Source organism: Fulmarus glacialis, unplaced genomic scaffold (genome assembly GCF_000690835.1).
Source record: "Fulmarus glacialis isolate BGI_N327 unplaced genomic scaffold, ASM69083v1 scaffold36884, whole genome shotgun sequence".
Classification (NCBI taxonomy): Eukaryota; Metazoa; Chordata; class Aves; order Procellariiformes; family Procellariidae; genus Fulmarus; species Fulmarus glacialis.
The window spans coordinates 55,409-71,033 of NW_009206783.1; the positions used below are offsets into that span (position 1 = coordinate 55,409).

Consider the following 15,625-nt stretch of genomic DNA (forward strand, 5'->3'; position numbering starts at 1 on the left):
TGAATTGGGAGTGATTAGATGCAGGCTAATCCAGAAGTATGGAAAACAAAGCACATTTAGAAATAACCACGTGATTGTGTGTTTGCTGAAGTGATGTGACTATAGGCATCTTTATTTTCTCCTAATTTTCAGTGTTTATCTGAGTTCTAAGAGATTTTAAGTCTTAAAACCAAAAAAGATCCTTCTTTCTTGGAGTGGTTTCGATACAGGGGATAGGAAGAGGCTCTACAAGAGGGGCTTTTCTATGTTTGATTGTAAACACTCAGGAGGAATTGTTGAAGGATGAACAGTCGAGAGGGAACACATGCTGAGATAAAGGGACCGGTCTGAAAAAGTAGAGGTCTGCTGCTTATTTTGGAAATTTCAGAGAAGGTAGGTGAGGTACGTAGAGCACTAGAAAAAGGCAAATATCATACCTATTTTTAAAAATGGAGGGAAAAGGAGCTATGGAACTATAGATAATTTATCTTCACTTTCTGAAGATCAAATCTGGGACAAATCATTAAGCTTTCTTTGTAGGTAGCTAGAAAAGAAAAAGGGTAGAATAATAGCCAACACAGGTCTGTTGAGTAATGCCAAACCAGTGCAATTTCATACTGTGATAATTTAACATTTGTGCAGATGACAAATAGTAGGTAACATACATATTGATTTTTATATGGCTTCAATATTGTTTCATATGACATTCTCATAAACAAGCTAAGGAAGCAGTCTTGATGAAAATATAAGGTAAGTACTACATCAGTAGAATGAGGTTAAGCTTGGAGAGACTGCAAATACTTTTTGGAGGGAAGATTCAAATTCAAAATTACCTTGATCTGAAAAAAGGTCTGAACAAAAGAGAGACTATTAAATAACAAATGCAAGGTGCTCCATGTAGGCAGGAAAAATTACCTGTACAAATACTGCATCAAGGTCAACTGATTAGATACCCTTTCTTTGAAAAAGGTTCTAGTTGTTACATACATTTACATGAAGATGAATCAATATATCATGTTGCAAGATAGGCTACCATCGTACCTGGATACATAAGCAGGGATGTAACCTGCAAGATGCCTGAATGAATCTTTTCACTCTCAGCCACTGATATTAGGCACTGCACCTCAAGAAAAATAAAGACCAAGTCGCCAAGAATAAAAGAAATGCAAAAAAAGAATGATCTGAGAAAAATCTGTTAAGGGCTGAATGAACGAACAGGGTTGTGTAGCCTAGCTAAAGAATGGGAGAGGAACATGATTAACTGTCTTCCAGTAACACGACATGTTGTTGCAGGGAGAAAGAGAATGATCCATTTGTCATGTCCCTGGTGGACAGAATACAAATCAATAGGCTTACACTGCAGCAAGAAATAGCTAACGGTCAAGAAAATCTTTCCACTGTTAAGGAAGCACTGCGATGGCTTGCTGGGGAAACTGGAGTTTCCCAGCAGCGGTTTGAAAGCACAGCTTAGCCCTCTCAGGAATGACAGGCAGTCCTATGCTGGAGTAGGTGCGGGATTGCCTAGATAAACTCTTTACCTCTCTACAAGCCCCGTTTTTCTATGACTGCGATGATGTAGTCTGGAGATTTTCATAGGGTTATATTAAAACCTGGATAAATGTTGATGCCAAATGCCTCAATGAAGCTGTTGGTCCCTGTCATGTTAGTTGAACTCTGAGGCATGCAAGTCCCATCTACAGCGTCTTGACAGCTCAGCAGGTCTACATGTTGGACTAATTAATGATTAATGCTAACTATTTCTCATTGATGCATGAAGGCAGATTGGTTTTCATGGATCATTTCAGTCAGCAGGATGATGTGCTGTCCCAATTAAAAGTTACATAGTTTTATGCCCAGGGAAAACCACCTTAGAATCTCACCAGGTATTTTTTGTGTCAGATAAAGGAATATAGGAGACCCAGGTGAAATTTTTGCTCTTCCTGAATTGGCACACAGCCCGGACCTGTGCTTTTCCCCTTCCCAATGGGTACCACAGCCATCGAGATACGGGGTCAGTTTCCGCAGCCTGTTGAAGACAAGGTACTCATTCATCCATCTATTCCAAGAGGTGTATCTCTAACAGAAATAGATATCCCATCTCAGAACAGCTAATTTAGTGATGATTAAAGCATCTGTTGAGAATATGCGAGACTTACATTCAAACAGTGTCTCTAAAAAAGTCAAAAGATCTCGGTCAAATGCAAACAAACAACAAATACTGAAACTTTTTCTATTTTGTGAGACTGGATCTTGTTTTCCTTTCAGATTGCTCGCTATATATTTCAAATATTACCAATGACAGATATCTGTTGTTGGAAAATCATTCAGCATTCAATACTAGAAAGTTTAATTCACCTGTGGAGGGAGAAAAAGGAAAAAAGTTCTGGGGTAATAGGAAGGTTGGGAAATGCAGGAGAGGAGAAAAATAGTATGGATAAGAATAAGATGACAAAGTCTGAAAAATATCCAAGACTTAAGGAGACAGGAAGGTTAGGAAAAAGGGAAGAATAAAATTTAAGAGGTGCAGGTACAGGATTCAGCCTGCCTAATTCAAATGGTCTAAACTGTATTTCAAATGTAGGAGTCTTTTGAAGCATCCTTCTTACATGATTCATTCATCCTTCATACATGATACATCGATTATATATTTCCTATATAATCGATGGGGAGAAGTAGGTGCCTTGAGAATAAATCCTCCAAGAGGAATATCGTGCTCCCTAAGTAGGGTTATCAGCATCTCCCTCTGGAGGCAAAGACACCCAACTCTTTTCATTAATAAAGAGACCTTGTTCACTTACCTGGATAATTTGTTCTGTGGGCTCCTAACATGAAGTTAAGGTTAGGCACGCTAGCTCCTACACAAGGTCACAACAGAATGAAGAAATAAAAACTAAGAGAACTCAGAAATGAGATTTACAGTCTCCATTATAGGAAGTCTAAGGGCCTCTGATAGAAATCAGGGTTTCATAGTCCTGTGGTGCACTGATCCTCTCTCTGAACATTTGTAATTATCTAAACTGAAAGATAGACAAATGGTAGTCGAAAGGGAGCTCCCATTACCACCTCTTCAGGTTTCAGCTTGGTGTCAGAGTTCGGTTTTACAGACAACGCAAGTGATTTAGATCTATATTCACCACATCAGGTCAAACTCTTGTGCAAATGATCATTATCGTAAGATCCTTTGCACATCATAACTGAACAGATGCTGAGTCGGATTTCAACATGGGGCCAAACCTGTAATCGGTACAGGAATCAGCATTCTGAATTTGGCAACCAATACCAGAGTTCAGACTCAGGCTTATGGCTTTTATTTAAATCATGGAGATAAAGCCAAACAATTTGAAACTGTTTCTCACTAGACATAATGGCTATTGGTAGTGGGAGGAAGAGTATTAATGCTAGAGTGGTTGAGCATAAGGAGATGGCATTAACTGGGTTAACAGCCAGTTTGAACTATGTAATATTTGGTAACCACAGTATCTAGTTACATTTTAAAGGCTGATAACTGGTTATTTGCCATTGTTCACTGGAAAATCTCTGACTTGGGAACACTTATTAAGACTACTCCATGTGCAATATCACACCACTGTATTTTCCTACTTTTTAATTTTATGTCAATATTGCAAAAAGATTTAAAGCACCTGTAAATAGCCTTTCTTTAATGGTGACCTCCAGCTTCACATGAACCATCATCACAAAGGAGAAAGTTTTAGGAATGCAGAACAGAAAAATCAAAGTTTCATGATTGACTCTGTCAGTTCACAAAAATCATCTGCATTTTGTTACTGTATTTGACTCAGTGACTCTCAGTCTTGTTCTAAGTCTTACCCGAAAAAATCTCTTTTTTTTTTTTTTTTTTAGTCTATCATCTTTTTTTCATACTTCCTCTGTTCATCGTTTAAATCTGTAATGGCACTGTAAAGTTCTTCGGGGTACAATTTGCATAAGGTATTGTACAACATTTTATTCTTTTACCAGAGCATATAATATCTTTAAAAGACCAGAAGTAACAGAAAAGTGCAAGCACTATTTAACAGTGAGTCACAGCTCCCATCGATGCAATTACAAATAGCAATGGTACACCCTAATTTATGATTTTGTGCGGACACTAACAGAATACGTATGGAAAGAATTACCATCTGGAGATAAGGTCAAAAGTAAATGAGCCATTTCAGAAAGCAAGGAAAGAATGTCCCAAACAACGATGAACACTGCAGTTTGTTAGTTGTTTAATGTCATGTTGTAACTAGAACTAAAACTTACACTGTTTTTGTGTAGAAGAAAAGCTATGTGGATTATATCATTGTAGGCAGCCGAGTTTCCAGAGTAGGCTCAGGGTCAAGTGTGAATTGAGTTATTATTTTAGAAATTTGAAGAGCTAAGTATATCTCCCACCCCTCCACCTACCCCCATCAATACAGTTTTAACAAATTTTATCTACATTCCCATTTTTTCCCCATGACTCCCATTCTCCAGCTTAGTCATACTGACATTTCAGGCTGTGGGGAGGGTTAGCTGAAATTCCATACCCAGGAAGCGTTTGGCATGTGCATAACAAAGTGTGTCAGCCAGTTACACAAAAATGTAGAAACTCGCATATCTGAAGTTACGAACATGCATCAGTGCTTTGCTAGACAGGTGTATTACTGAACTTTCTGTTTTAATAAACCTCGTAAATGCAGACATTTTTTCTTTTTTATGAAATTACCTTATGTTTTAAAATACAGAATAATACAAAAAAAAGGCTTGCTTCCCCACCAACCTGTATCTGAAGTACTACCAGATGTGCATTCAGAGCATTCTTCACTGGGAGCGCTTTGAACCACAATTTAATCTGTCTCTTTTTCTCAGCTACCTTCAGCTTCAGAAATCTGATCTTTTCATCCATAACTTGCATCTCAATATCTCCATTTCTACACAACATCTCTTGCATGTTTATTTTTTCATATAAAATGCATAGTTCTTCTTCTCGATTTCTGAGCAGAAGACCACTGCAATAAGCCCAAAATGAAAAGGTAAAATTAAAAAAAATTTGACTCATATTCCATGTGTATTCCATAACGAGCAATGAGCAACCTTGAAAGATAGTAATAATCTGGGAAAATGTACAAAGGTTTCACAAATATTATTTTAATATCATGACACCACTTTAAATAGGTAACAAAATAATTACAATGTGAAAATCAGAGAACAAACAATTGCAAAGGTTGATCTAGTCCCTCATATAATTTTAAAAGCTATTCTGGCCTTCTACAGCATTCATTTTAAAATAGATCAACAAGATCAGGGAGCTTTACATCTTCTGCATTTTTATACCTTATCTGAGCACAAAGCACAAACAGAGCAGGAGGCTACAAGCTCTCAAGGCATTCAGTAGCCAATCCACCGTATTTTTTAATAAAGTTCTGAAGAATGAACATCTTCACCAATGGAGAAAAACATCTGTGTAATGCAAAGCAGCCCTGACATTGCAGTGAGGCAGACTGTTTAACGAAACATTGTGGTGAGGCAGACTGTTTAACGAAACATTGTGGTGAGGCAGTCTTTTAGTATTCCTAATTTGGAGTGCTCATAAGTTGAAAAATATTGTTGATTCACGAATGTAAAAATTAAACACTATATTACATCAAATTTACATGTATACCTCTCATTTTGTTGCTGAATAGCCCTTTCATATTTTTTGCGCAGCTGCACCATTTCCTCTTCAATGTGGGTGACCATACTGGTAAGCCTCTCAAGATCCAGACACCGTTGCTTTTTCTTTTCTTTCATCTCATGCATGATTTGTACAATTTTGCAATAATCACTTTTGAGACTGTCTGTAATTGCTACATTATTTGTATTCTTCAGATGTTGTTTCTGCAATTTCCTTTAACATAACAGAAAAGTAGGAAAGTTTTTAGTCCTTTCAATTTGAAAGCAATTTCAGCAACTAAAACCAGAGCTTAAACTAATTCCTCAAATACACAAAGGATCTTCTATGTCACTCTGCTTCACAGAAGCATTACAAGAAGTAGAAAGACTCTCTGAGAACAGCTTCTCTCTGCAAGCTCTTTCCAGCTTGAAGAGAACTGAATTATGGCCCAAAGCAATGCTGTAAACGGAGCACTGCACTACAGCTCTTTTCTTCTCCACTGGATAGCCCAAGGGGATGTAAGAAATAAAGTTCAAGAGCAGAAGCATAAACTGTGATGCAAAGTCAATGTGTAGAAATCCTGCCCTTCTATTTAAAGAAAGAGTGATATTTAAATAATTTTGTGGTTGCATTTCAAAGGTCTCCAAGTTTATTGTTTATAAAGCGATGTATCACAACAGTCACACAAGAAAGAAAATTATCAGTTTCCCTGTTTGACAGATGAGAAAAAAAATCACAATGAAAGGTTAGTGACAAGATTACATTATAGACCCATAAAAATGAAGAACAGAACTCATTATTTCCAGTGACCTTGCTGGCCACGAGATGATGGTTCCCCACTTAAAATACAGATTCTTGTTGCCACATGGATCATTCATTTGCTCACGACATGGAACTTAGAGTTACCGCATTTGATTGTGGTAAGTATCACTTCTGATCAAGTATCACTTTATCTACACTGGGGAGATATTCACGTCAACATACAAAAGAGGTAGCGAAAGGAGAAGCATAGTCTCCTGTTAAAATACAGAACTGCAGATGAAATATCCTGCCTCCCCTCGTGGGCTCCATCATTGCACTGCTGAATTACTCTGTACAAAGCAGTGAGCTTCTTTATGGTTCATTTCCCCCGTGTGTGTAACACTTTCCAGTTCCACAGGAATTGAATTGAAATCCACCAAATTGAATTAAACTTCTGTAAAGCAAGTTTCAGACTCAAAGCATGACAGTATTGCAGAAATGCAATGTGATATTAAACATTCACTGAAAAACCTTTCTTTTATTTGGACTAATACTCTCTCTGTCGTCCAAAGTGTGTAGGCTGCAGTTGTCAGTGATACTCTGATACTAAGGTCTGTTACTGGGATTAAAAATATTTTCCATAGGCAAGAGAATTACTGATAATTCAGCACCTCTTACTAGTTTTAAATCTAGGTTTGCAGAGATCAAAATGCTTGTTGGATCTTTACTGGAGTAGGGTCATCTACAGTAATTAGATATTTCTGCTCTCTAGACAATATATAACCATCTTAGCCTTTTTTTTCCCCCTCCTTTCACCTGTAATTAATAGGGAAGACCTCAAAATTTTAGTACCAAATGTCATCTAGTGCATCTTGACAAAATCACTTAAATCACTGAAGTTCCACTTCTTTTCTAGCTACCTCCAGCATGACTTTGAAATCAAGCTACTTGGAGATTCACAATATACTTTGAGTGAATGTATCCTGAATGCATTCTTTGGCCTGGTCGTGCAATTTTTTGGCACCAAAAAAAGAGTTTTGGGAAGATCAAATTATTTTTATAATGATCAGTTTTGGCTGTGCTGTTTTGCATAGACAGTTAACTATTCACTAGCTTCCTACTTTCCCAACTACCGATTTCATAGACGTTGTTCTGTTTATATTGCAGAATGTCATCTCAAGGATGACAAAAAGATGGCAAAAAGATATCCCAACTAAATAACAGTCTGGAAAAGTAGAGTCACATGCACCCACTGTCCGCCTCATCCTCTTTGTTGTGACTGTAACCTTTCATTTTGACTAGGATTGCCTGGAAATTGAAACCATGTTTTGTTTGATCTGAAATAAACGCTATCCAATAAACTTCAATTTGAGTTTGAACCAAGAAACCCAGTTTGTTCTAATCTAATAATTAGACAGCCACATTACTAGCTAATGACTCATTTAATAGCACCATGCACCAGTCTATTGTGGAATCACATACGTATTGGACCTCTTTTTGTCTAAGGATAAGCAAGTGTGAGTACAACAGTGTTGTTCGTATTGAATGAAATAGGATGACAATGCAGATACTAGAGACTCAAGAACTGTGATACAAAGGAAATGCAATGACAATTTATCCCTCCAAAGGACAGGAAAGTGAGAGAGTAGCCAGACAAACTTCAAAAATTCTTCATACCATGCAGTGATGCTCAAGCTAATTGTGAAGTGTTAGGGTGACAAGAAATTGGAACAGATTATGTAAGGGTGTTGCTAAATGTCTTTGAATCAGGTTTTAAAAATCAGGATAATAACATCAAGGATGATATAGGCACTAGATTATCTCTTAAGATTCTTTCTAATCTTACATTTCCATAATTGTGATCTACAGCTTATTTCAAACTCACCTTTCCTTGGTTAGAACAGTATTCCTTAAATTTTCTATTTCTTTTCCTAGCAATTTTATCCGGTTTTTAATTTCATTTGTTTTCTGCTGAGCAGCGTGCACCAAATTTATACATTTATTCCTTTCATTTTGGATAACATCATACATTTTAGAAAATCCTTGGAGTCTGAAGAAATGAAAGTGTGAAAGAAATAGTTATTATAATTTTATGCATACATTACTTGGATAAAAATTGCTTTACAAGACATTTTTTAGCTGATGTATTGTTATCATTATTTTCTTACTGGTTTTGGATTTCTCTTTTCCTCTTTTTGTACTCTCTTATTTCAAGATCTTTTCTTTTTATTTCTTTAATAATATTTTGGAGTTGTATCTGAAATTTAAATAGAATTCGGTGAGCACTTTAGATACATCAAAGAAATATCTTCAAAGAAATGACTCAGAACAGCTATTCGTCTTAGATGAGGAAAAGACAGCGAGCCAAGATTATTCTAAGAACTTATTCTAATTATAATGAAATGCTTTTACTGTAACAACATTAAAGAACACAGTCTTTCTATGTATATTAAGCTTACAACAACTGTTATTAATGTAGGTAATTTGATGCTGCATCTTAAAATGCTTGGTCCCTTGTAGCTGGAGTTCTACTGTTTCTATTAATCAGCCTCTCGGTTCCATCACTATATAATGATTTGGCATATGCACCACTGAAATCTTATCTTTTCAAATAAAATTTCTTTTTTACTCTTTTCTGGCTTTTAAGCAATCACTGATGCTTGTGTAGGACAGTACATTTAAAAGACGTGTAGATGAGGCGCTTAGGGACATGGTTTAGTGGGCATGGTGGTGTTGGGTTGACAGTTGGACTTGATGATCTTAGAGGTCTTTTCCAACCTTAATGATTCTATGATTCAATGATTTACATTTTGTTATGGCTCTGGACCTTCTGACTTCAGTTTTGTTCAGTCTTTAACAGCCTGTGTCATTAACCTTCAATGGACAGGCATTTTCTCACCTCCCACTGGTATCAGGAGGAGGATATTGGTATTAAAAAAGCTGGTGGATGTTGAGTTGCAACTCTGGGCATGTGTGTGTGTTCATTACTTTGTACTGTTTATTTTTTTGATCTGTTTATGGACTGATATTTATTGAAGGTGCAAAGCCTGACATGTTTGCTTACTCTATTTTTATAGACAGTTAAAGATTCCCAAAGTGCTAGAAGGGTAGCTTACATAATTTATTTGAATACAGACATACATTGTGGAAGCATAAATAGTTCATTCCCATATACTAACTACCAACCCGGTAGTTAGTATAAACTGTGCAACATCACAGCACATATATGATATTATAATGCCAGCAAACTGCAGGCAGCAAAGCCAATGAATAGTCCTAATTTCTGTGGCACAGGAAAGGTTTTCTTTCCATCTTTCTTCACATTATTGTAACAATTTACATCTGGAAATGTGTCAGGAAAATAAAAATTGCTGCCTCTCCTTGGAATGAGTAGCAGTTCTGTTTACCTTTTAATGTCCATATACTTGGAAAACAAAACACATAGTTGTACTTCCAAGAATCCCAGTGGAGGCTATCTGTTTTCTGCCTCTTTGTTCAATAGGCTTGAAAGAAAATGTCCTTTCAAATACCTTGTTTCAATTGTGGCATCATATTTTAATATACTATTAATATACTATGCATATTTAATATGCACTGCACCATAAATTGCCAATAAAACAACACAGTATTGTGAACTTCCTGTGCTGTGATGGTACTTCAAAGGAAAGCGGGAAATGAGAGTCCAGAAGGCTCTTCTCACTAGTAATTTAATTTCTCCATATACCAGCTTTGACTTCAGAAGAGTTTTCCAAATATATGAGATAATTTTTTACCTGGGCTTTCTGAACATCCCTAGATTTCTGTTCCCTCTCTTCAACTTTGACCCAAGTCAGATGTGCAAGTCTGGATAACTCATCTCTGCATTTTTCCTGCTCTTTGAAAAGCCGGCCTTCTTCAGCAATACATTCTTCTAACACGTGGGCATCCGTATCTGACATCATTTCCTAAAGAAAATTAAATTCCTTATGCATCGATGCATCAGTGTTGGCAAGCCCAAAGCTGGAAATACTTTGGGTTTATCTGCAGAGTACACATATATACAGACTAAATGGATTTAATAAAAAATAAAACACTGCTTTAAAATACCAGCTGAAACACCATGCACGATCCCTATAATAACATGTAAAATATTCTATCACGTAGAAGCATTTATATTCCTCAATCTAGCATGTCTTTCAGCTGTTGCCCACTGGGCAGAATGGTTCCTTATGGCCATATAATCTTTAAATAAGTTTACTATCAGGTCTTGACGTGTCCATACTACACCATGGAAGACACTGAGCTTTCACATTAAGAGACCAAATTTAGGCATTTAAAACAGAGCAAAGTATCTAGATGCCTAGAGTTGTTGGAGATTCAGTCAATACAGTCAGTGAACTCTAAAGAGCTATTTGCTCTACCTAGTATAGGCTAACCTCTTTAGGAGGAGGTGAACGGATGGCTTCGTAGGCTTCACCGACTACATGACTAGACTGTTAATTGACTATCGTGGCACATTAGATACATATCCCATACACAAATAGTGACATGTAGATACCGAACATATATGTATTCAAACACAAGCTGAATCCCACCTGATAATGCTAACAAATTCAAAGATACCATAAAAAGAAAATGGATATAAGGGTAAGAAGATAAGGAGGAATGATCCTAAGAAGAAGGTATGTCTGAAATATATTGCTTCTTATAAAGTCATTTATATAGTGGCAAGTACTAATACTCTTATAATTGAGACATCTGCATTTCCACACTATATATGGCTGTGCTGAGTATAGACAGACATCCACAAATGACAAAACCATGAAGATGAAAAATTATAATGTACAAATGCTGGATTGTCCTTGTTTCAACAAGATACACTGTGCCATATCCAAAGGAAATTTATACCCATCATATTTCTAGCTGTAGTGTAGCTAATGATATTCAGAAAGACTTAATCTAGAAATTAGATTTGCTTACTGCCTTCTAATATGTGACCAGTAACACCGAAAACTGTGTTTTTAAATATGACAAACAAGTGGTCTTTAAAATTGAACAAATACTATTGCGTGTTTTCCCACCAGAAAGCTGCAACTAGAAACCTCCATCATTTTGTCTTCAAACAGTCCCTTTATTCTCATGATTGAAAACTAACTGTTATAGTGAAAAAGTATGAGAAAGCAGAACTCAGCACCTGTTCAGCTAAACTTCTCTTGGTCATTTCAATTTCCTTCTGCAGTTCTCGTCGTCTTTCTAATAATACTGCATTACTTTTAGGGATGGCTTTTGCCTACAAAAGTAAACCAAGCACACTGAGTGATGCAAACAAAAGCTGTGAAAAATGTACACTGCAGATAATTTATTTGAAGTAGTTACACACATTAAGAAATAAATTTTGTCTTGTTACAATAGCTAGTCCAAGAGTTCTTCGTTGAGTAGAGTTCCTCAGCAACATATTCAAGTTTCTCAAATTTTTCTTTTAAGAATTTAACTATAAACACTAAACTTCACAAAGCCCAGGTTAAGTACTGAATTTATAAGGGTTATTTTTTTCAGCAACTAAACTGTCATTAAAAAAATAATCACAAAGAGTGACTACGCAAAGATGTTACCTTCTAAATTCACAGAAGATTTTCTGAGTGAAATTCTGACCTTACTGAAGGAAAAAATAAATTTACCAGGGTCAATATTTCACATCTGTGTAGATTTGATATCATAGTTTTTGCTTTTAGTTATTAAAGGAAGATTTTTCCTCCTTAGGCTCTAGAAAGTCAAAACTAACAGCACAAACAGTTATGTATTATTTTTTCTTGTACATTATGGAAAAATTTGTTTATTCAGTCAGATTTTAAAATTAAGTGTATGAAGGAAGACACATTAGAAACTACTTTCTGATTAAAATATATCTGAACAATCCCACTACAACTACTTGCGTGATATAACTCATAAGGCAAAAGCTTGTATTGGCCTCAAAGTGACTAACTTAAAAATTCTTTATAGTTATAAGTAAGTAAGAAATAAATACAGCAGGCTAACTATGCAGGCATATGTTGCCTGTCTGTAATTGTAAATCTGTAATTCATACAGGAGGGAAAAAATGACACTGAATGACACATCTGGAAGCTATTCAAAGGTACAGGCAATCCCATGGTATCTTTCTCAGATCTCAGCCAGATGTTAGAGTTCAAAACACTATACCTCAATATAGATAATGAGATGTTTTGCACTTATGGTTTTCACTTCTGTGATAATACTATAAAATTAGATGTTGTTTACTTGCATTAAGGGAAAGGGAAACAAGAGGCAGAGTAAAGGTCAACCTTTGGAGTTACTTTGGTTTCAGCTGCCAACTCTGAGACAGATTTGGTTCGATTTAGATTTGTTAAAAGGTCAGTAAAACCTGTTTTAAGCAAGTTGCTTTCACTCTTACAGAAGGAGAAAACACGGCCTTTCTGTGGAGCATACATTAGTTACCACTTCTGCTGTGTAAAAGGCTGCAGTGGCTGTAAGTAGGCATTTCCACATTTTCAAGATGGGATTCTAAAGATGCCATCAAGTTCTTGAGTCTAAAAGTAGAAAGCTCATATAAACATCTTTAATCCATTAAGGACTTTTGTTCACATAAGACATGACTAAACTTAGGCACTTTTGGCTGTTTGCAGCGGCCTGACCGAAGAGAAGGCGTGCATGGAGAGGAACAGCAGTTCTGCTCTGGGCTGGCAATAGCCGGAGCAGCCAGTTCTCTTTCACACAGAATGTCAGCATTTAGCAATAGCTGATCTTTCACAACTTACTAAGAAGAAAAACACATTTGAAGGAAGTGTTCCTGTAATTTCCCTATTCTACAAACCAGTCATTCTGCACTCAGCACATGATTTAAAGTAAGAGAAATTTGGGGAAGCACACTGATGTATTGTTGCTTCTGCAATCACATTTTTATACTAGCAATTAATTCTTATGATTTTTTTCACTTGGAATCACACTGAATAAATATAAATCCGGCTTTTTAAGTAGTTAAAGAAACTTTAATCACTTAAAATATTTTAACTTTTCTTAGGTGCGCTCCTAAGTCCTCCAAATTAAAATAGTCTCAAGACAGCAAAAGCCAAGCAGAATCAAGCTTGCCACTCCAGTCTTTTGTACTCCAGTACTGCATTTGAACTGACCATGCTGCAGAGGAGCGGTGATTTCACATTTGCTCTTCTAAAAGAGCCAAGAAAGGAATCAGAGAAAATACAGAGCATGGGAGGATGGGCTAAAACAACTATACTGCCATAGCCTGTTTGCGTTAGGGTAGCATCCTGCAACTTCTGGAGTAAAATACTGAGTAGAATTTCATTTCTATCTCTGCTGGCATTCCCTTTCCCCCACTCCTCGTGATGATCCTACTTGCAAGACACACATACAAGCCTATAGGATAACCTAGCTTTAGCACTGAGGGAATCCTTTGCAGTGCAACGTAACCTTTAAGGGTCTCATTACAGGTCTCTTGCTCTTTCACATAGTGTAAGGGGGTTGGGTTGGGTTGGGCTGGGTTTGGATCTCACCCAAGACAGTGAACTCTAACCACAGCTGTTGGTGAGTTATGGCATTTGATTTTAGCATTTTATGTTTTTGAACTATTGTGATTCTCCCATCAGGAATATTTCTTCAATAGGAACACAGGAAAAAAATACTGTTTCCCAGATTCTGTTAGCTGATACTGAACAGAAAGTTAGTATGAGCTTTAAGATCGAAGTCTGGAATATGAGTCATCCTTTAACCAGTATTTCAGGAAATTCAATCTAAAACTTTTTTGTTTAGTTATAGAGCTTTCCTCCCTCCTCCCAAGTGGGATGATATTACTAGGTAATTAATACACATGTGAATTCAGGAGGAATTTCAGGGGAGACAGAAAAAAAATTTCTATTACTTAATAATATTAAATATTATTGAGTCATGTTTGGAGTTGTTTAAATAGTAAAATGAAGTATGTGTGGGTTTTGATGATATCATGTAGTTATTTTTAAAAACTTCACAGTAATGTAAATAAGGCATTTTTCTGCCCTGAATTTCTTAGAAGGACCAAGAAAATTGTCAATGACACTGTGTATCTAGGTAGGAAACATCAAGTCCTTACGCTTTTAATTCAGATAATGGATATTCCCTGGTGAAAAAATATTCACCTGACTAAGCAAGATTAATTTTATAAGTCTGACTTACAGTTTAGACTAAGCAAGGAGCTATTATAGGAGAAAAGCTTAAGAAAGAGAGAATGCAAGAACAAGTGATGAGATGAAGAGAATATGAAAAAGTTATAGACAAAGTAAATTGTTAAGAAATATTTGGAAGGAGAAAAGAAAGGAAATGTTTTGAATAGACAAGCAGAATAAGACTGGCCTTTAAAATCAGCATAGTAGAAGGTACAAATAAAACAGAAAAAAGTAAATCAGTATGCAAAGAGGAATGGGTGAAATACTAATGCAAGGAGGAAATGAGGAAGGTGAAATTTGAGTGGAAAGAAAGAGAACATAAGGAATTATGTCATATCATTTAATACCAAACTTTATACAGTGCTAATTTCCTGTCCCCTGGAATGTTAGATACATTATAAATTGTTTACAGTAATGTACAAAAAACCTTCAAATTTTAAAAAGATGTATATTTTCATCATCGGGGAGTCAGGCAGTACTTGCCTCTATTTGTCTGCTACAAATTTCTTCGATGCCAATGGGCAAGTCACTATGTTATTTCACTCATAAAATGACCACAACCTCACAGACCTTTAAAGGAAGGCATGATGCCACACTGTCAATATAATCTCCCAGTTCTCCTTGATAGGATGCTCCCACCCTAAAATCCATTTCTTAAGAATAGCCCAAATATATCTTGATGCAATATTTTTATTAAAGCCAGAGCACCTAGAGGTTTCTTTGTTAGTTGTAGTGTTATTGACACTTTTCTCCCCTTCCCCCTTTTAGGACTAGTCAAAAGATTTCAAAGACAGATTTCTTACAAGAAAATTTAGAATCCTTATGATCAATGTATTCATACAGACCTCTAATTTGAGTCTGTTATGCTGTGACTTATCTTGTTCCAAGGAATCATAAATCATATTCAGTTGTAAGTCCATCTTTTTTAAATTTCTCAGTTCTCTATCTTTCTGTGTTTGCTTGTGAATGAGAATATCATGTTGCTTTTTTTTCTCCAAGACACATTTATTTAAATTCTCTTCCAGAGCTTCTCTATATAGATAGACACAGAATTTTAGAAACAGGTAACTTGACCAAGACATGTATGCAAACAGACATG

The 15,625-nt window shown here is 36.1% G+C and overlaps 1 protein-coding gene across 1 annotated transcript in view; it reads right to left on the minus strand.

The window, feature by feature from the left end:
- Nucleotides 1-15,625, minus strand: part of CCDC146 (coiled-coil domain containing 146) — a gene marked incomplete at its 5' end in the record, with an annotated part of 40,002 nt that overhangs the window by 7,326 nt on the left and 17,051 nt on the right. Inside the window, 7 exons of the mRNA XM_009575878.1 lie at nucleotides 4,742-4,970; nucleotides 5,624-5,848; nucleotides 8,241-8,405; nucleotides 8,524-8,612; nucleotides 10,129-10,299; nucleotides 11,529-11,624; nucleotides 15,372-15,558. Of these exons, the coding sequence (XP_009574173.1) occupies nucleotides 4,742-4,970; nucleotides 5,624-5,848; nucleotides 8,241-8,405; nucleotides 8,524-8,612; nucleotides 10,129-10,299; nucleotides 11,529-11,624; nucleotides 15,372-15,558 (1,162 nt within the window). The remainder of the gene's footprint in view (nucleotides 1-4,741; nucleotides 4,971-5,623; nucleotides 5,849-8,240; nucleotides 8,406-8,523; nucleotides 8,613-10,128; nucleotides 10,300-11,528; nucleotides 11,625-15,371; nucleotides 15,559-15,625) is intronic.